This window comes from Vulpes lagopus, chromosome 3, assembly GCF_018345385.1.
Source record: "Vulpes lagopus strain Blue_001 chromosome 3, ASM1834538v1, whole genome shotgun sequence".
Classification (NCBI taxonomy): Eukaryota; Metazoa; Chordata; class Mammalia; order Carnivora; family Canidae; genus Vulpes; species Vulpes lagopus.
In genome coordinates this window covers 5,171,235-5,194,517 of record NC_054826.1, presented here as the reverse complement: position 1 = coordinate 5,194,517, position 23,283 = coordinate 5,171,235, and the positions used below count along the sequence as shown (strand labels likewise).

Genomic DNA, 23,283 nt, shown 5'->3' with positions numbered 1-23,283 from the left:
CCCATCAGTAGGCAATTATATAGCTGTAATTTTCAGACTTGTAGAACATCACGATACTTTGTCAAATAAAATCTTATGTGGAATCCCAGGATACTACATTCATGAGAACTGTGGATGAAGCCAACGATTTTTCTTTGCCCCTATAAAACTCCTTAGCATTGAGGGGGATGGCATGAGGGACATAGGTTCTTATCAATTCTAGCTTCCTTTTTAAATTTAAAATTTAGTTTTCCCATCCATGAGCATGGGATGTTTTTTTCAGTCTTTGTGTCATCTTCAATTTTTTTCATCAGTGTTTTGTAGTTTTCAGAATACAGGTCTTTTCCCTTTTTTTTCAGAATACAGGCAATATTAGGTTTTAATATTGCCCTGTATGTTAACTAAGTGGAACCTTAAAAATTTTAAAAAATAAATAAAATTCAGGATTTTTTTTTTTAAGATTTATTAAGGGTTACAATGCTAGTTACTAGAGAACCATTTCTACAAGAGATTTCTTGCTGCAGGTTCCAAAAATGGGCATAAATTTGTGTCTCTCCCTTCCCATATGCTCTTCTGACATTGGGGTTGACATTCCTTCCAACAAGAAGTGGTTTCTATTTTCCTTTCCCTTGAATTCATATTTTTTTAAAGATTTTATTTATTTATTTATGAGAGACACAGAGAGAGAAAGAGGCAGAGACACAGGCAGAGGGAGAAGCAGGCTCCATGCAGGGAGCCTGATGCGGGACTCGATCCCAGGACCCCAGGATCACACCCTGGGCTGAAGGCAGGCATTAAACTGCTGAACCACCTGGGGGTCCCTGAATTTGGATTTAATAATGGGCTTATTAAGAGTAGTATTTTGACTTATGTTTGTGAGTGATATTAACCCATTTTTTGTTTTGTTTTGTTTTCTTGTGATGTTTTCCATTGGCTTTGGTAGCAGGATACATAAAATGAATTTCCTTCTCCATTTTCTGAAAGTTTGTGAAGAATTGGTATAATGTGATCTTTAAATCGTTGGTAGTATTCCCCCAGGGAAGGCATGTGTGCGTGAGTTTTGTCTTGATTGGGAGATTTTTAATTACAACTTGATTTTAATAATTTGCTTAAGGTCTATTAGGTTTTGTATTTCTTTTAAAGGTCATTGTTGGTAAGGTGTGTCTTTCTAGGAATTTGTTCAGTTCATTTATGTTGACTAGATTTTTGGCATAAATTCATAATATCATTTATAGTATTTTAACTCATTTTTAAAAAATGTTTTATTTATTTATTCATGAGAGACACAAAGAGAGGGAGAAGCAGAGACACAGGCAGAGGGAGAAGCAGGCTCCAAGCCTGACGTGGGACTTGATCCCAGGACTCCAGGATCACGCCCTGGGCCAAAGGCAGATGCTAAACCACTGAACCACTCAGGGATCCCCCTTTTTTAAAATTTTTTTTTTTTCCTGAACTTTTATGTATTTAAGTATCTCTACATCCAACAGGGGTATCAAACTCACAACCCTGAGATCAAGAGTCACATGTTCTTCATTCAGATCGAGCTATCCTGGAGCCCCATTTTAACTCAATTTTTATAAACTCATCTTTTTACCTTCATTCTTGTTTTTGTAATTTGGGCTTTAACTTTTTTTTTTTTCTTAATTTTTTTTAAAGATTTTATTTATTTATTTATGACAGACACAGAGGGAGAGACAGAGACACAGGCAGAGGGAGAAGCAGGCTCCATGCAGGGAGCCCGATGTGGGACTCGATCCCCGGACTCCAGGATTATCACCTGAGCAGAAGGCAGACGCTCAAGCACCCAGGCACCCTTTTGTTTTCTTAATTGAAACTGTACTTAAAAATACTACTAATACGGCAATTCCAACTGAGACGGACTCAGAAAGCCCAGGGAGCTCACTGAGATATCATCAAGCGATAAAAAAAGAATATCTAACAGAACATTTTTGAAGGCATAGGGGATAAAAGCAAAATGATTTCTTGATTATATTATGAACCAAACTATTAATAAGCTGGTTATCAAACATAAGTAGCATGCCTCTCTAATAATTTGAGTTTAAATGATTTAACTACAAAGAACATAGCAATCCATTGCATAAGATTTTGGTTATTTAAAACTTACTAAATTTTTACTTGAAATTGCCCTCTAAGTATTTGGTGATAACTACTTTCTACATGGCAAAAATGTTGATAATAATGATCATGCTAAGTTGTGATTAAACAAATTTCATCGTCACTGTCCCAAACAGAGATTAGATAGAAAAAAAAAAGTCATTATTTTCTCAACCTAATTTTCTGGATGATACACATAAATGAAAAAATCCATTTTACTCTAATAAATCATATTGTCTTCTAAAATGTTTGGTGCTTTAGTACAGTAGTTCTTGAACAGATATGTTACTACTTTCCCAATTGGCATTTAAAAATATAAGGTCACATTTTTAAACCTTACTTATTTTATGAAAAAAATCTACAAATACATTATAGAAGAGATAATACTATGATGAAATCTATAACCCATCACTCATTTTTTGACAATATAAAGTGTTGTTTTTGTTATTATAGTTTTTCCCCAATCCTTAACTGGACATTTATAATTGCCACATTGATGACTAGTGACATTTAATTATAAGTAATTTTACAAGTCCTCCAGGGCACAGAAAACTCTTACACAACAAATATTTGTCTCAGCTAAAATATCAAAAGCACCTTTTGGAGAAACATTTTTAATAATATGATGTTACAACAGTGATTATATTTTTGAGACATATTACATGTGACATATTACTCATTGGGAAAATGTTAAAATCTATATTACAGGAGAATAAATAACCTTAAACTATCAAAAAGGAATTTCTTATAGGAGAAATTGGGCTAAATTATTTTTAACATCATGTTCATACACTATAATGGTAAATATGTATTTAGGGTCCTGGGATTGAGCCCTGCATCTGGTTCCCCACTCAGCAGGGAATCTGCTTGTCCTCTGCCCCTTGCCTGCTTTAATACTCTCCCTCTCTCTCTCAAAAAAAAAACAAACAAAATGTAAAAACAAACAAAAAAAAAAACAAATGGCACAAAATTCTCCTCTTTATATGGCCTCAGGACTTATACTTTATATACCATGTAAAATGGAAAGTGGAGACTGATTTTTATGTTGTCAGAGGTTGAATAGGCTAAGTAATTCACATGAATTCACTGATCTGTAATGTTAATTTGTTGTTTGTTTTTTAATAGCTAAATACATTTCAGTTATTTTCCAAAACATAATATACAATAGATCTTAAGAGCATGAACTTGGAACTAGAACCCCATCTTATTACTTTCAACTTGTGCTTTTTAGAAGAGTCGTATTGTCCTTCTGTTCCTCAGAGTTACACATGTAATAATGGGATAAGAATAGTATCTATAACAGAGTTACTGCAAACCCTACAAAGTTAACCCACGTAACATGTTTTAGAATATAAATATACTATAAGCATTATAAAATATTAGGCATAATTTTGTTTGTTTTAAATTTTGTTGTTAGTTTTTATAATTGTTAATCCTTTCTTAGGAAAGCATCCCAAATTTAATCAAATTGTTGACTTTTATCTGCAAATTATGCTACAGGCATAATTAAGACCAAAAATAGATACAGAGCTAGATAACCTCCAAGAAGTGCGCACTTGGTAATAAGAGCAATGTAATTTACCAAAGGTGATCTAACATTTTGTAAAATACCACCTCTTATTTCATACAGCAAACCTATGAATTAGGAACTATCAATACTGTGTGTTTCACAGAAAGAAACTGACATGAAGGTAGATTACATAATTCGTGAAAACAGCCAACATTTTCTACCAAATAAGATAATTCCCTGTGGCTCATATTAATTTTTAAATCACAGGTACTTTCTGCATCCTTCTCCATTGTCACCAATGCACCTTTCAATAAGTACACCCCATGTTCCAGAATATACCATTCATCCTCCATTTGTGTTATCAGTGTGTGTACTGGTACACGATGATGGATTTCACTGTGTCCTATATGAATCTGTGAACATTTATTATGATACTGTTTATAAGGCCTATTGTTTTATAATAAGTTTGAGCACAGCAGGATAGTGGAGGCTCAGCAGAATCAATCATGTGTTGAGGTTTTATAAGGTTCTTTAAAAGAATCCAGATAGAGGTCTAAAAGAATACTAATATTATGAATCTTCAGCAGCACTGCAGATGAACAATTTGACACATCAACCAAGCGATAGAGAAGATATGGTGGCATGTACATGGTATTTGGATTTCCATAGTCTTGGGTTTGAATTTTAACTTCTCATTCCCCTAACTGTGTGACTCTGGGCAAGGTCCTTCAAAAACTTGTGGCAGTTTATTCATCTGTAAGATTTCGTAGGTAAAAATTTATAATAGATAGGTAAAATGTACAGTTTTATGCTTTACTAACTTAATTTTTTGAGTCTTCTTCAACAAATGACTGGGAGGCAGGTAACATACCAAGAGCTAGGGCTAAAACTTGTGATTTTGGCAGACACTTTTTCAAAACGACCTTTTTTTTTTTAATATACTGTAGAAGAAAATCTTGCTTATTCTTTCTTAACACCAGCAAATAATTTCAGGGTGTATCCTAGCTTTCCATGATCTATGTCTTCTACTTCCTTAAGTCTGTTTTTAAAATTTTTGTTTATAAAAAACCCTCTCCCCTTAATTTTCCTTGTAATTTATTATCCTTTTCAGGAAGAATTATTTTAAGAGAACTTTTTAAATATGTAGAATATCCTACCAAATAAAGTTTTAATTATGTGGACACGTGCCTGGAAAACATGTTTTGTCCAGTGAAGAGTACCCCTATGGGTGCAGATGGGTTCTGTGAACTAACTCCTGTATGATAGCTACGTGTTTGGTAAAATACTAGCCAAATGGTTGACCTAACTTTGGTGGTGAGTGAATTTCAGGGATGAACACTGGTATGGTGCACTGCTGGTGCTTGGACAGTAAAACTTTGATACCACACTTACCCATTATTTTATCATTTATATTTGGCACAATGTCTCACAGCTTCCCATAAAAGAAGCATCATTTGGATTCTTTATAATGGCTGTTTAAAAAAAATGTCTAAGGGATGCCTGAGTGGCTCAGTTGGTTAAGCCTCTGACTCTTGAGTTTGCCTCAGGTCATGATCTTATGGTCCTGGCATCAAGCCCTGCATTGGGCTCAGCACTCAGCAGGGAGTCTGCTTGTCCCCCTCTACCTTTGTACCCCTTACCCACCATTCTCTCTCCTTCTCTGAAATAATCTTTTTTTAAAAATAAAAAAATTCATACTATTTATTATAAGAGCAATAACTGACCAGATTTTGTTATTGTCTTTACTCTTTTTTATGTTTTCAACAGGTAACCCATTATTAAGCAGCAAAGTCAACATATTGATTAATGTCCTAGATGTCAATGAATTTCCTCCAGAAATTTCTGTGCCATATGAGACAGCGGTGTGTGAAAATGCCAAACCAGGACAGGTATCTTGTCAATATTGTTGGCTAATAGCATATCAAGACCTACTGCACACACTCACACTCACACAATACCGATATCAATATCAATATTGATAAATAGATGCATTTTTCCCCCTGGATCATATGTTTACATAAAAAAAATCCCACAAGAGATAGTAAACTCTGTAAGGGTGCACTTATGGTGTAGAGGTAACATCACAAGGGATAAAGTGGAGATGGCCTAGTGAACATTCTTTGTATAACTGAAAAGTTCAGGATTGCAGATCTGCTATGTTTTCCAATCCTTAACTATGGAATTTTTAAGGAATCTGTGACTAGTGACCTGTAAGTGAACAACTTTAAAGTGAATTCTTCTAAAGTGTTTTGGTTTGCTCAAATGCCTTATGAAGGTGTACAGAAAAGCTCAGTAGCCCATTAAAAATATAAGGTTTCTTTCTCTTGTGGCCTTGAGTGGAACATCTGGGTTATTCCAAATCTCCGAATTACATTTTCCTTATAAAGTCAATGCTGCTCTGGTTCTAGTAGAAGATGTCATGAGGGGGGACCACGTGGTTATGAAAGTTACTGTCAAAATCCTAGATTTAATGTGAGTGTGTTGGGTAGACAGTTTGGTTTTTTTTCTGGACTATTATAGTTGAATGAATAAAATAATATAATGTTATAATATGATAAGATGATATGATATGATGAATGAATCAAACATGAGCAAAGGACGAGACTATTCTCATGAAATAAGAATATGATTAATCCAATACTGTGCAACTCGGTTCCAAAGGAAAAATATATTAGTATGCTTGGTTCGCTTTATATTTTAATCACTTCAAAATAGGATAACTATTCATTTAAGTAAATTTGAAGTTTTAAACATTCTTTTTTTTTTTTAATTTTTTTTTAAATTTATTTATGATAGTCACAGAGAGAGAGAGAGAGAGGCAGAGACACAGGCTGAGGAAGAAGCAGGCTCCATGCACCGGGAGCCTGATGTGGGATTCGATCCCGGGTCTCCAGGATCGCGCCCTGGGCCAAAGGCAGGCGCCAAACCGTTGCGCCACCCAGGGATCCCAAATTTGAAGTTTTAATTCTTACTTAAAAATATTAATATTTGAAAGTTATTTACATTGAAAAAAGCTAGTTTTGATCTTCAGTATTTGTTTTAATTTGAATGTTTTATACTGCTTTGTAGTAAATCTGTCCCATAATCCTAGTCCTGTGGTGTCCACTAGCTATGTAGCTATTAAGTTAAAATTCAATAAAATTAACAATCAGTTTTCTTATTCATACCAGCCACATTTTAATTGCTCAATGGCTGTATGTAATAAGTAGCTTCCATTTTTTGACCACGTAGATATAGAATATTTCCAGTACAGAAACTTCTAGTGGACTGTGCTACTCAAATCTTCACTGATAATTTGGGGAAAACACTAATTTTATTGCAACATGACTTATTTAGTTGGATTTCTCAATGGATAAATTTGCATCCTTAATTTGAAATAGACAAATAAATGCATTAAAACAAAGTTTTAGCCCTTTATCCCCTTAAATGTATTTACTATTTACATGGGATAAGGCCAGTGTCTACTTTAATGCCTGGAAGAGTAGATGCTACATAAATATTTAAATAAATAATAAACTAATTTCGTTATTTGAGAAGTTACAAGAAGTTTTCTGAAATTCCACAACTTAGCAATTTCTCACTTTCCAGATTCCCCCAAGACCCAATCTTCTGTTTTTTTAGATAGTTGGTGATACTAATTATCTTATGTCAATCAGACTATTGTAATGCACAAAATAAAAGTCCTTTGGAAATAGAACTACATTTTACGCTTCTGTACTTGTCTAGTAAATTGAAGAGTTTAAAAAGTTGGGAATAGTCGAAATGACCTGAGATAACTTGGCTTTCTTATATCTGTTCAAAGCGTTAAGCAACCTGTGGGGTCCTTGAAGGCTTTTCTTCTAATAAATACCTTTTGGGTTTTCTACTGGGCCACATTTATGTACAAAGCACAGCCCTAAAATGTTACTTGAGTTTTCAGGGAATATGATATGTGAGTATTTTCTGCTTTTGACTCTAGCCATTTTGCCCATTGTCTATGCATAGGAACTGTCTATCTCTTCCAGCCTATTCTTGAATATGCATGCATGCATATATACGCATTTTTACATGTATGTATTACCTATCAAAAGACAAAAAAGAAAAGATGATACTATCTAAACCAACAACGATATATATAGTGAATTACTGAAGTATGAGATTATTTTTTTCCTTAGGGCAATGACTCCCAAGTGTCAATTCCAAATAAGTGCCAATTTATACCAAAACTTTCTTCTCTGTCTGCTATTTGAAAGGACATTGCTTCATTCTAAAGATATGTTCTTGATATTCTTTGATGTTAAATTAATTTAGTAAATGATTGCGCTTACGGATAGTAGTAAAAGGCAAAACAAAACAAAATACCTGACAAATCAATCCCCTAATAATTTACAGAAAATTTATGGATAAGATATAGTGATCTGACTGAGCATATTGGTTTATGTGAAGGAAAGTTGAAGTTTTCTAGAATTGTGACTGATTCACACTGAACCAGGGAACTGAAATTCTCATTAGAAAGCCAATTTGTCAAATTAGAAATTACTAATATGGCACCAGGCACTCAAAGTCACAGTGTTTATGCTTATGCGTGAGTGTGTATGTGTGTATGCATGTGTACATAAACACAACTATGGGGAGGTAGATCATAGTAATAAGATTGAGTTTTAACCAAGGAATGAGGAATGTAAACAAAAAGTAGTAAATAAATCACATATTTAAAAAAGTAAATCACATGTTTCATGGTGTCAGTATTAGAACACATGATGTATGCTTTTGCCCGCGGTGCCCAAGATACAGTACCTGAAATGTAAGATCTTCCTCTGGCAAATTCAAATGTAGTCTCAGAGAGTGATCACCTAAGGAAGTACTCTGCTCTCACTTTTTGCTATACACATTTCCTGAAATTCTTTCTGATGCAAAGCCATTGGATATGTTAATAAATACAACCTCAAAGCTAGTATAATTTGCTTATCTATGTAGTGAATTATCAATTTCACAGTTTGGCTCTCAGAAGTTATTTTTAATCTCCAAATTCTTAAGGGCATTTTCTTGAAGTATCAGAATTTTAACTACTAAATACACAACCTTTGGAAGCAATTTGGAAAAAATTCTAAAGCAGGGTTGTTGGTGCTTAATTCTTAAAAAAAATATATACGTTATGAAAATACAGTTAGTATTCTTGCTTATTGGGGGAAAACCAATATAAGAACAAAATCAGATATACATCCTTTGTATTTCTCTTTCTCATCATTTTATTTATTTATGAAAATAAAACTCTCACAAACATAAATATACTAAAATTTTGCTATTGCAAGGGCTTTTTAAATAATCAGAGATTTTTCTTTCCAGTAAGCATGTTCATATTTAGGTTAGAAAGCATTTATTGTATTTAGTTTAAAATGCAAGCAAGTGCATTTTAATTTTATTTTGCTTATTAGTGAAAATTTTCAATGCTGTTTTTTAGTTATGCAGGTATTGATTTGGAATTGGCCCATACCTTATAATTGTTATATGCCATTATGAACTGTAAATGTTTGGATATTTGATTATAAAAATTATTTGTAAATAATTGGCCCACTGATTTGAATCCTAAAAATGTCATTTCTATCTCCTTGCATGCATCATTGACTAAACCTTTTAGCCTGGTGTATGTAAAGTTCCCTTTGAAACTCATGACTGACTTCAAGTTTCATCTCAACTTTGTTTCAGATAATTCAGATAGTCAGCGCTGCAGACCGAGATCTTTCACCTGCTGGGCAGCAATTCTCCTTTAGATTATCACCGGAAGCTGCCATCAAACCAAATTTTACAGTCCGTGACTTCAGAAGTAAGTTTAACCACATGGAAAACTTACCTCTTATCACGTAACTTTGTAAAAGGACACAAAGGTAGCAATCAGGGTTTTTTCTGAAAGCATCCAAGTTCATAAAATATGGAAATCCATATAGGAGAAATACAAAATTCTATAGCTAGCAGTAAATCAAATATTTGACCTATATAGGTTGTATCTAATGAGGCGATTTGCTTCCATTTATAATGTGGACAGTGTCTTAATGAGTCAAGCAAAAATAGCCTATCTGGGAAATTGAATGCTTTTCTATGTTTTAAATATATCATTTGTGCCACGTGCTCATTACTTCCACACACAAATAGGTGACTTCTTCGTAACTGGTTCATTTGAGTAACACAGGACAGTAGGCTAAGAATACAGGCTTTGTAATTAGAGGTTTTCCTTCCCACTCCATTATGTCTTAAGTAGCAGATCCTCAGTGTATTAAGCCATACTTAATAATTTTAAACTCATAGTTGAAATTAATAAATCTCAGAGTATTTATATTAAATAAAATAATGCATGCAAATCCTTTAACACAATACTAAGGGGATTTTAGTTATCACTTCCCCCATCAGATCTGCGCTTACATATCTACCACCAATACTGCTACCATCACCACCACTGCCAGCACTACTAATACTGTCACACCTGCTACTGTTACACTCATTACAGAAATACAAAGGACACTGGATTGAAAATATTAAAGCTAAGTACTGGTCAGTTCTTACATTATTAGTTCTGTGACTGTGGATATTTTAATCCCTTCTAAATTTCCATAGTTATGAAATTGGGATTAGAGACATCTGAGTTCCTAAGACTCGAGAGTAAAACGTTAATTTCTTACCAAATGCTGTGTTTGCATAGAACAAATAAACCAACTGTGATGAGATGATGATGATGACGATCATGATTATGGACAGAAGTCAAAGGGCGTCTGAGAAAATTTACTTTTCTGCAAATATTTAGAGGAAAGACATCAGACATTTTGTCTCAGAAGGAAATTCAGTAGGATTTGCTTCACCTAATACTGTGGTGTGAGGAACGGCTGTAAATGCAACAGGGCCCCAGACATGAAGAGCCTTATAAATAGAGAGACTACATATTTTGTTATGAAAACTAGAACAATTTGGAGAACAGAAATGGACACCATCAGTCATTTTAATTAGAACAGTTCACATAACATAGAGCTGTCCAAGACAAACCAGACCATATGGTCACCCTAACTACAGGCCATTTATAAGGATTATAACTTAAATCCAATGACTTCAGAAGCCTTTGAAAGGTTTATGATAAACATAGAACGTTCAATTTGCATTAGGGACATCAGTTGGGTTGCAGTGTGGAAAAGATGATGGAAGGGTATAGGATTACTTCTGATGCTATTGCAGGAGTGGGTGAGAAAGTCTAAGATTCGGATAATGGCTGATGGAAATATGTGGAGAGAAATAGAATTCACAGGACTTGATGCTAGATTCCCTAGATTCCGTATGTAAATACATTGGAGAAGAAGACTAATCAGACTTCCAGATCCGTAGCTCTGGAAGAGCTAGAGATGGTCACATCATTCAGGAACATAGGTTGGCTATTTTCCTCATTGTATCTTTGCTGGAGAATCTATATTTGATTAGTCATTATAATATGAATCAGATCATTTTGCCTCATAGCATAGTTTTTTTTTTTTTCACAGTTTGAACACCGTTTGCTATTCATATGTCATTTACTATATTCCCTTTTTTATCTTAAGTTATATTTTAAGGGTAAGTGTAAGTTTCTAAAAACTGAATGGAAACATTGCTTTCACCTCACATATTTACTTAAAAAAAATTTCCCCTGGGGGTAGAACATTTAAATTCTACTCAGCAAATTCCAGTTCTGTAATACAGTGGCATCAGTTGTAGTCACCATGTTATACATTAGCTCTTCAGGCCTTTTTCATCTGATAATTAAGAGCTGATATCTTTTTACCAATCTTTCCTCATTTTCCCCACCCTCACATTTCGACTGTCTGTTGTTAGGGGTTCTTTTTTTAAATTTTTTAGATTCCACATATAAATGTCACCATGTGCAACATTTCTCTTTCTCTGTCTGGCTTATATCACTCAGTGTAATGCCCTCCGGGTTAAGTCATGTTGTCACAGATGACAATATTTCCTTCTTTCTTACAGCAGAATAATACTTCATTGTGTGCATATATATTTATGGCTTATATGATATAAACTACCTTTATTCTTCAGTAGAAACCCTTTTAAGAATGGACATGAGGTTTAATATCTTTTTTCCCCGCCATGAACAACACAATGAATTTTACATGGTCGTATATCAATAATAATAATAGAGTGAAAATAGAATAGTCCCCCTTTTCTTTTGGGGGATGTGTTTCAAGACACCTAGTGGATGCCTGAAACCAAACTACAGGTAGTACTGAACCCTGTATATATAAATGTCTTTTACTCTACACACATACCTATGATAAAGTTTATTTTTATTTTATTTTTTTTTTTAAATTTTTTTTTTATTATTATTTATTTATGATAGTCACACAGAGAGAGAGAGAGAGGCAGAGACACAGGCAGAGGGAGAAGCAGGCTCCATGCACCGGAAGCCCGACGTGGGATTCGATCCCGGGTCTCCAGGATCGCGCCCTGGGCCAAAGGCAGGCGCCAAACCGCTGCGCCACCCAGGGATCCCTATGATAAAGTTTAATTTACACATTAGACATAGTAGATAATTAACAGCAATGATAATAGAATAGTTATAACAATCTGCTCTAATAAAAGTTATGCAAATATGATTTCTCTCTTCCTTAATCCATCTTGTACTGTACATACCCTTCTTCTTGTGATGATGTAAGAGGATAAAATGCTTACATGATGAGATGAAATGACCTTTGGACCACACATCAGAAAGTGGATCATCTGCTTCCAGGCCAATGTTGACTTGGGGCAGCTGAAATCAGAGAGAGTAAAACCATGGATAGGGGGAGAGGGGCCTGCTGTAAGCATAAACAAAAGGGTAGGGCGCCTTTTGATATAATGCATTCAGGAACGTTGAATCCATGGCTCCTCGAGTGCAAATATATCAGCTTCTCCAGCCCCTATTTTTATTAATAATTTTCACCCAGGTTTCCAACTTCAATCCTGACTGTTCCTTTTCCTCAGACACAAGTATTCAATCAGTTACTGAAGATTTCAATGTTAATTCAACTAGTATCCATTTCTTTATTCCCTCTGTCATCATAAGTACCCGACATTACTAAGTCTCACTGGGAATATTAGAATAGACATTTGGCATCTTGATTTTTTTTTATTTTCTCAATTTGAAAAATATCCTCTATATAATAGCAAAGTCACTTCCCCATGGAAAACAGTATTCTCAAGTAGAGTTTCTTCAACTTAGTGTTTCTACTGAAATGAGTCTAGAGAAACTGCCTAATTTTTAGCTGTTGAATCTAGAATACACAAAGAGATGAATGGAATATTACTGAGATAGTAACATTTTCTGACATACCTCTATTTTCATGAGTAATATATATTTCTAAAATTAGTTTCTGTGATTCCAAAGTGGATATCTTGTAAGGCTTTAAGAAAGGAAATATTAATACATTTCTTCAAATAGAAAAATATTTCTAGGAGTTACTTTAATAGACACAAAAAATGAAATGGTGTTATGAATAAAACCAAATTCCCACTCCTATGTGTAGAAATAAAGGAAGTAAAGAACAAATGCATTCAAAGTAATACTTTCAATTGCAGCATTATTTGCATTTATATAAAATTTGAGATTTTTATTGCCTTGAATTATTCTCAGTAAATATTGCTCTTATTGATTTTGTCAGTATTAAAATGGATTATTTTTGTACTTATATTAAAATGGTAATTATTATAATTTATTATGTTTAAATTTTTTAATGAATCTTGATGTTTGTAATACACTTTTCCATTTTTCTTATGACAATTGATATACAAAACTGAAAGATATATATATATGTATATATATACACATACATACATACATATATTTTTTACCATATTTATCATGATACAGATCTGGAAAAATAAAAAAGTAAATACTCAATTGATATTTGTCATCTTTTAATGAATAGATTTTTACATGAGATCTTTTATAGATTCATGCTTTGTAATCTCTGCTCTTCTATCATGTAAGAAAACACCCACATATGTATTTTTTTTATCAAATAGATTTTGATGTTAAAAAAAATGGGTCACACAACATACTTCTAGTCTTACAGTTTTATATTCTTTGTGAATTGAAAATGTAACTCTCACACCAGACAAGATTAATGTTCCTTCTTTTCTTAAGGATTATTTGGATTACATTTGATTACCTTTGGCAGCTTTCAAAACAGTAAAAGAAAGAATTAAAATATGGATGCATTTTGCTTATGCAAGAAGAGCTTCCTACTGTTTAACCAATACCAACTTTAGGATTTGAAGCAAAGCTTTTAGTAACCCTCTTATCATAAATGTCATGTTTTGTAGACAACACAGCTGGAATTGAAACCCGAAGAAATGGATATAGCCGCAGGCAGCAGGAGTTGTATTTCCTCCCTGTTGTAATAGAAGACAGCAGCTACCCTGTGCAGAGCAGCACCAACACAATGACTATCCGAGTCTGTAGATGTGACTCTGATGGGACCATCCTGTCTTGTAATGTGGAAGCGATTTTTCTACCTGTGGGTCTCAGCACTGGGGCTTTGATTGCGATCCTACTGTGTATTGTTATACTCCTAGGTTGGTTTCAATATTAATCACATATTCTCTCTCTTACTCTCAATCTCTCTCTCTCTCCTCTGTGCCGCTCTCTTCACAATTTGCCACGTCAATCAGTTTTTCTTCATTGAGAGTCACATCTGGTTAGAAGGAAGATTATCTATATTGAATATTTTAATTTACGTATCATCATATTAATGATAACTTATTAATCTTCTACTTAGCACCTCACGTGTATATACCGTTAGGAATAAATAAATGACATCAAAACCACAAAGCTGTGTTCCAGCCCTTAGGGATCATCAACTAAGAAAACAGTTTGCTGCATTCACCACCCTGTGAAATTTTCTATACTAAAGATCCCAGTTTACAGCAGTGTTTCCTTAAAATGTTTTTTACATTCCAGTAATTATGGCTGCCTAATGGGATATTGTATAATTTTAAAAATATACTGGATGCATAGCAGCCCTCAAATGTCAGTTTGATAAAGGAAGAAATGAGAAAGAATAGGAGAGGAGTGAATGAAAGTGAAAGCACCCTCCAAGTTTGCTTTTTTTTTTTCCTGTTTAAACTGTCAGCCAGAAGTAGTTCTTGACTCCATTTTTCTCACATATCCTCATGTCCAAATCTACCCATTCCCATCAGAATATAGTGCACCGACCTATCTAAGCAGCACTGCAAAGGAAAAGGACTGAAGTAATGTATTCTGTAACATCTCTGTAAGAATTCATAAAAATCTGCTTTAGGGGTTTCCCTCTTCCATCACTTCTGTTCAGCTGGGCCCTCTTTGCTTATTAACTTTCTGGCAGTTTCACAACACGAGAGAGAGCCATTCTGTCTTGGCAGGCATTTCTTTACATTCAAATTGCAACAGACGTACAATCGGGCACTGTGGGATCCGTGTATGTATGCTTCACAAATGTAGATACCCTACCTTTGTCTTTAAGACACAAAACAAAACAAAACAAACAAACAAACAACAAACCCAGGATGTAAATCGAGGAGTAATGCATTGTATGACAGTTTATACAGAACATTCCCTAAGTCAGAAGCTCCTGTTAGTTTGAAGGTTGAAGTTCTAGTCCAGTTTGCATGATAGAGATATTAATGCCACACAAGTACCTGCGGGTACAGGGGAAAAAAAAGTTTCCTTTCTATCCTTATTGATAATAAGTCATCTCTGGCATCTGTTTGTGCTGATGATATGAACCTTACAAGGGAAGATTCAAAATAACATTCCCACACCTAAAGTTGACTGCCATCAGGTAGGTGAGTCACCTCAAATCAAGTCTTTCTTTCTTTCTTTCTTTCTTTCTTTCTTTCTTTCTTTCTTTCTTTCTTTCTTTCTTTCTTTTTTTCTTCTTTCTTCTTTCTCTTTCTTTCTTTCTTTCTTTCTTTCTTTCTTTCTTTCTTTCTTTCTTTCAAGATTTTATTTATTTATTCATGAGAGACACAGAATGAGAGAGAGAGAGGCAGAGACTCAGGCAGAGGCAGAAGCAGGCTCCATGCAGGAAGCCTGATGTGGGACTCAATCCCAGGACTCCAGGATCGCGCCCTGGGCCAAAGGCAGGGGCTAAACCTCTGAGCCACCCAGGGATCCCAAGTGTTTCTTTTTAACACTTCTCTCTTGTCTAGGAGCCACCTGAGCCCCAGAGTGTTTATTTCCATATCAACCTGGCATGATTTGGCGGGTTCCCGGTGCTCACCTTTGGCCTCTTTGGCTCCTTTACAGTGTAGCAAGTAATCTTCTCAGGTCAGCAGCATTCCTCCAAGTGCTTCCTGAGTATCTGCGGTGCTCTTGCAACTCTTCCAGCACATGGATTTCAAGTATACAGCAGGGAATGGGTGGTTAGCCCTGCCATGGGGTCTACCCAAATATCTAACTATGCTTGGACTTCCTTAACCAATCTCAGACTCCTGCAGATCTTTCGACTTATTCTTTTTTTTTTTTTTAATTTTATTTATTTATTCATGAGAGACACAGAGAGATAGAGAGAGAGAGAGAGGCAGAGACACAGGCAGAGGGGAAGAAGCAGGCTCCATGCAGGGAGCCTCATGTGGGATTTGATCCCAGGGACTCCAGGATCACGCCCTGGGCCAAAGGCAACTGCTAAACTGCTGAGCCAGCCAGGGATCTCTTTTCCACTTATTCTTAACCATTTTCATACCTTCCCTGGGATGAGGGGAAGCAAGATCATCTTGCGGTGCCCTGGTATCTTTTGGGGAGCCCTCAGGCACAGCGACTAGTAATGCCTTTCTCAGCCAGAGCAACTCTAAAGCCATTGGGTATGCAGGGCATCTCTATGGGGCGTGCAGTTTCTCACTCACTCCCCCCGAGGTGAGCTATAGGCTTTTTAGTTTTTGGATTTCCTTAACCTCTGGAGGAGTGCAGTGTGCTAACCGTCTCTCCAAGGCCTGTTGTACAGAAGCTCTCCCTGCATCTCTTTCCTCCCTTCCAGTTGGTCAAACTTTAATTTTGGAGGAAGAGGGAATAAAGGAGCTTTTGCTATCATGCAGTCTTCTCTGATTTCTAATCTTATGACAGGGATCTTCCAGATTCTGCTGTAGTAAATCAAACACACTTTGGCTTTCACCATATTACCATCTCTGTGGAGGAGAGAGGGTTTTATGATGAGCAAAGGTGAGCACTGACTTCATCATTTGGACCCATGCCCATTCACTTCTAGAGGAAATAAATGCTTTTTTTTTCTTTTTTAAGATTTTATTTATTTCTTTGAGATAGAGAAAGATTGAGAACACAGGCAAGGAGGAGGAGGAGAGCATGAGGGAGAGGGAGAGGCTGGCTCCTCACTGAGCAGGGGACAAACCTTTGTGATTTATAATGACCTGAGCCCAAGGCAGAGACTTGACTGACTGAGCCACCCATGAGCCCCAAAATAAATGCTGTCAATTTAATGGATTGTTGTGCATCAACTAGGAACAGAAAGAGACTTAAATTATGAGAGTATATAAATTATTCTAAAATATTATCATGCTTCATGAATGTAAATTGAACACTTCTCAATATGGCAAGACACAGAATTGAAATAATTAGGGGTCTTGGCTGACATCATTTATAAAACTAAGGCCCTTATATTCTATACTCTTTATTCCTTCCTTTCTGCTTTCCTTCCTTCTTTTCTTCCTTCTCTTTTTAAAATGTATTTCTTTTTAAAGTTATCGTCACATGAAGGTTTGGGTTTCTTACGTTAGAAATACAAGTAATGTTGCAACTGGGATATCTAGCTCTGAGTAATATGTAAGTGTTACTTATGGGCTATAATATGCAAGTTTTATTACACCAACCCTGTACAGCTCTCTGTATTCTTTCAAAAAATTAGAACAACCATTCTTTCAAAAAATTCATAACGTGCTTTTTAACTGATAGTAAAGTTTTTACATATAAGTTAAATGCAAGACTGTAGTTGCTTGACTTTGTGACGAATTTTGCTGAAATTTGTTAGCTCCAATTTCGAAATGAAGTTGAGATCGAGACAAACACCAAACAATGTAAACATCTATCTGATCCTTATTGCATAGTGTGTTTACTTTGAAAATAATGTGTCGGTCAGCCCTGATCAATTTTATGGAGGGATGACCTACATATTCTCAATTTTTTTATATTCTGCAATTTTTGTCTTGTTCTAGCCATAGTTGTGCTGTACGTAGCTCTGCGAAGACAGAAGAAGAAAGACACTCTAATGACCTCCAAAGAAGACATCAGAGACAACGTGATCCATTATGATGATGAAGGAGGTGGGGAGGAGGACACCCAGGCGTTCGACATTGGTGCTCTGAGAAATCCAAAAGTGATTGAAGATAACAAAATTCGCAGGGATATAAAACCAGACACTCTCTGTTTACCTCGTCAGAGACCACCAGTGGAGGATAACACAGACATACGGGATTTCATTCATCAAAGGCTACAGGAGAATGATGTGGACCCCACCGCCCCCCCATATGATTCATTGGCAACATATGCGTATGAAGGAAATGGATCAGTAGCAGACTCCCTTAGCTCTATAGACTCTCTCACCACAGAGGCTGACCAGGACTACGACTATCTGACAGACTGGGGACCCCGCTTTAAAGTCTTGGCAGACATGTTTGGGGAAGAAGAGAGTTATAACCCTGATAAAGTCACTTAGGGCAGAAGCCAAGGATAAAACACAACCAAAAGGAGAAATTTAAAAGAAACACAAATAGAAATCTCTCTCTCTCACACACACACACATGCATACATGCACGTGCACACACAGACACACAGACACACACACCAGGCTTTGTAGGACACAATCATTTGATGATCTGGTTTCTAGCAAGTTGCTGTATTTATCATATTGTCAGTTTCGTTTTACTCTGCCAACACAAGATAAATCCTATTACATGTACTTGCTTGGTTTTGTTTTGTTCTTTTGGATACACACTGAGACAAGCTCAGGCCTATTAAATACAATTTACTGACATGACAACATAGAACGGAGATAGCTATGTGGCATCACGGTGGAAGAGTGTTAGATTTTTCTTAATTCCACTAAAGTGCCTATTGAAACTCTTATCATTTAAAATGGTGTACAATACACTCCGCTGTGATGGCATTACAGGATTCAGAGACACAGAGGACAGAAAACAAAGACACTGTCTTTATGTCAAGGAGCAATAGCAACATGCTGACTTCTAATTCCTTTTGAGGAAGACAGAAGAATACTTTCTGAACTCCATCTTCTTATAACTCAAAGGGTTTTTTTTTTTGTTTTGTTTTTCTTTTTTAAACTGTATGCCAAAACACATTTGTTTTTCCTACCCTTTCAGAAAGTGGAAATAAACGCGATAATATAAAATTCATTATGTAAGTCCTGAATTTTAAGAGCAATGTTTGACCTTAACCTTAGTTCCTATTAAAGGTGTTCAGCAAAATGTTACTTTTTTCCAAAAAATAAATAAATAAATAAATAAATAAATTTCAAAAAAGGAAATGAAAAAAAAAATCCCTCTTTATAAAGAGAGGCCTCAGGGCTGAAATTCCACATTAAATAAATATTGGTTTTGTCTTAATACTGTGCTGGTGTGTGGAAAGTTGGTTTTAACAAATCACCAGATGATGGAAGTCTTCAGTCAGAGACAAAATTTTTAAGTTGTGTTTCTGTGAAAAATTTTTAAGGAAAAAAGTGCCATTAATTTTAAACATGAGAAGAGAAATTCATTACACAGCTTCTCAGAGTTTCTTGTAAACTAGTGAGTTTTTTTGTGAGCAGAGAAAATAAAATACATATCAAATAACACAGGATGGATTTATAGCATGTCTAAAAATATTTATTATGTTACTAAGCAAATGAAAAATCAGGGATTTTAGAAAATTCAACCAGTGACTAATTCCTAAAATAAACAAAAATGCAAAATTAGGCAGTGGTTTTATTCATTTAATGAACATGGATTTCAACTTTGTAACCATTATTATTTAATTAGATCTCACTGTTGCTTTAAGCGATCACCTGAAAAACAATTCCAATATGAATGATCCCGCACAGCTCCTGTGCTCTGTAAAGAAGTGTTACTTTTTAATTTGATGCAGATTTCTGAGAAATGTTAGATTTCATAAGCATACCAGTAAACTACCCTCATATACTTTACTTTCAAGTGAGTTGTACACTACCTAGAAATGCACTTCACAAAACAGATAACTATGAAGTGATAGTATATTTTCTTAATAATATAATTATACAAGTCACTACTCAACTATTGAGACTATCTATAGGAAAAAAACTAAAAGTTGCTTATAAGATCGATCCTGAAACTGCAGTCAATACCTAGCTGTATTTATGAAATATTTATGAATCTATTTGTATTTGCAAAGTTGTAAAGAAATTCACTCACGGGAAAAATGGGTAGAAATATGAATAATATAGGCAAATTATATTCAGTCCTATTCATTCTTAAGTATCCAAAAATATGTAAGCAAAAATTACGCGGTGGCAATTTGGCTGTTTGCACTTGCACTTCACGTCCTTGTTTTGGTGTCGTGTAGTTGCACACCTTTCTTGTTTTCCCTCATAGAAACAATTACAAACACAGAAACAATTACTGAACTCTCAGCACCCAGATTTTACTTGTGTCTCATCTCTGGGAACTGCACTAGAATATTCATGTAGTGTAACAATTTGCTGCATGATATGCCTTGGGAAATATTTATGTAATTTTTTAAAGCTGGCAATGTCATAACCATACTGGAAAAAAAAATTAAGGCGACTTCTGGGTCTGTCCTAGTGACATGACTTGCTATGCAGTGATGCATGACCCCTTAAAGAAGGTTAATATGCAAGATCGCTTCCAGCTGACAGCATGATTCTTGTCAGGAGCTACTGCATTTTGTATTTTGCCAGAGAATCTAACTGCCTCCGCACGCCGTCATATATAGCAAGCAATGATGGCACAAAGAAAACTTGGGAAGGGCAGGTCATTTCAAACTGCCTGCCTGAGATGTTAAGCAAAAAGGTGAAATGGGTGAGTCTGACTTTTAGCAAACTAAGAAGCTTTAATTCAGTACTTCTAGTTATTTTTGCTACACCGCTGCAGTAGTTTGCTAGGGCTGCCATGACAAAGCACCACAGGCTGGGTGGCTTAAACAACAGAATATTATTTCCTTGTGGTTCTAGAAACTAGAAGTCCAAGATCAAGGCATCAGAAGGATTGGTTTCTTCTAAAGGCCTCTCTCTTTGGCTTGTAATTTCTTTTTCTCCTTGGCTTGGCCATTTTCTGCATCTTCACATAGTCTTCCCTCTGTGCTAATTCCTCTTCTTTTTAGGGCACCAGTCATACTGAGCCCACTCACATGACCTTGGTTTACCTTAATTAACTCTTGAATGCCCTGTCTCTAAACACAGTCATATTCTGAGGTACTGGTGATTAGGACTTCAAAATATCAGTTTTAGGGGGGATGCAATTCAGTCACACAGATGTTAACAGTAAATTTAAATATATATGGTTTACAGGAAACAAGCAAAGAAGTGTGAAAAGAAATAACTTAGAATGGAAATCATTTCAGGTACAATAGGAAATCTGAGTAGCGATCTGGTGAAAAGGGATCTCTCAGTGATCATAAATTGGGATGATTATGGGTTATATTTTAGTCTAATCAATACTTGTAAATTGTTTTTAATTTTTTAAACTTTTTAAATCTTTTAAAAATTTTAATAAACACCCCCTGGCCTTCATTCAGGAAATAAATTATTATTAAAAAAGGCTTAGAATTTTCATGGAGAATTTTGGCTATTAATACTAATCATACAAAACTTCTTAATTACATTACATATTTACCTTTATGGAAATATATATGTACATATTCTATGTAACATATGTATGTAATATATATATATATATTAAATGCAACTTTTGTGCTTTAAAAAGTATTAAATCAACACATAAAGTGAAACAGTGTGATATAGTAAAAATATTTTAAAATTGCTTTTCTGGCAAATTCTATCACTAACTGGAAATGTACTATTGGGCAAGCACCTTTGCCTCATATTCCATTCTCTTTGGTAAAAATAATTTGTTGCCCTTGGTGTTATCTCAGTTTCTTCTCTAATTTCTTGATGCTTACATTCTAGTAACAGTTACAGAAAGTCTATTAAATCATTTACATATTGATTACATAAAATTAAAAGAATCATAGAGATCTTTAAGATATAATTAACAAAAACCTTCGAACTATGGATTTGATTAATTATACATTGGCTCCTCATGTACCACATCGGGAGAGCCAGGCAAATATTTCTTAAGTCATAATTGTCAAAATTCTTCAGCAAGACAATGGTAGAATGTGCACAGAAAGAGAGAGAAAGATCCTGAGCCAAAGAAGAAAAACAAGTGATGGGAAGAAAAGGTTAGAATTGTGTGTCCTTCCTGTCTTTAAGAGGAGACATTTTAGAAATCCTTAGAAAAGATTTAGTGACTAACGTACTAAAATGAGAATTTTTAAAGGATTTATTTATTTATTCATGAGAGACACATAAAGAGAGGCAGAGACATAGGCAGAGGGAGAAGCAGGCTTCATGCAAGGAACCTGATGGGGGACTGGACCCAGGAACCCCAGGGTCATGACCTGAGCCAAAGGCAGATGCTCAACCGCTGAGCCACCTGGGTGCCCCGTAAGATGGGAATTCTTAAATTCAGGTTTATTTGCAGCTATATTTAATCTGGGCCCCAAACTAAGAGAATTACTAAGATGTGAGTAGCAGCATCAGTCTCTTTCCTAAGAAAAAAAGGACTGGGAAGGAGGTAATTTCACAACCTCATGGTTGAAAATTTCTCTTGCCTCCTCTCCTAATTCATAGTTTAGCTAGCTACACAATTCTTATTTGGATTAAAAAAAATATTTTGGAGATATTTCCTATCATATTCTGGCATCCAACCCAGCTGACGAAATAGAGGGATGAATGTATCACCCTTTCCTTTTATGTGTTATATATTTTTTTCATGATGATATTCAGAGTTCTTATCCTTTGTGTTATAGAATCCCACACTAATGTATCAAGATGAGTCTTTTATCATTCTCATGATTAAATACCCAGGGTGTCCTTTCCATATGGAGTCTCATGACCTTTAGTTCTGGAAGATTTTTTGTATTTACTATCTCATGGGTTCCTCCACTGTGTTTTCCTCTTCACTCTTTGTGGGATTTTTAATTGTTTGTTAGACATCTTGGGTTTAAGAATTAATTGCATTATCTTTTAACTATCTCTTTCTATCTTATGTTTTATCTTGTTATCATGATTATCTTTTCATCTTTGTTTTTCAGTTTTGTTTGTTTGTTTTTATTTTGTTTTGTTTGGTCTTCCAGTTCTATTGATAAACTTTCCAGGGATATTTTTTTTTTTTTTTTTTTATGATTTCAGGAGCTTGATATGGCTATGTTGTTGTGTTCTGTCATCTCCTGTTGCTCTGCTCTTGTTTTTAGATCATTCGTTTCTTTACTCCCTCTGATAATGTTAACTCTAGCTGTCTTAAAAAAAATGTGTGACTTTTTTCCCCTTTGAAATGCACATATCAAATAGAATAGGGTAAATAGACGTATAGACATTCATTTTAGTTAATTGTATTTTGATTCATGTCTCATTCTAGGTCTCTGCCATATTTGATAT

At 35.1% G+C, this 23,283-nt stretch overlaps 1 protein-coding gene across 1 annotated transcript in view; it reads left to right on the top strand.

Moving 5' to 3' along the window:
• The window catches only part of CDH12 (cadherin 12), a 505,536-nt gene extending 486,517 nt beyond the window's left edge, over window positions 1–19,019 (top strand). Inside the window, 4 exon segments of the mRNA XM_041747195.1 lie at window positions 5,372–5,493; window positions 9,290–9,407; window positions 13,913–14,164; window positions 17,792–19,019. Of these exon segments, the coding sequence (XP_041603129.1) occupies window positions 5,372–5,493; window positions 9,290–9,407; window positions 13,913–14,164; window positions 17,792–18,291 (992 nt within the window). The 3' untranslated portion in view covers window positions 18,292–19,019.
• The last annotated feature ends 4,264 nt before the right edge of the window (window positions 19,020–23,283 follow it).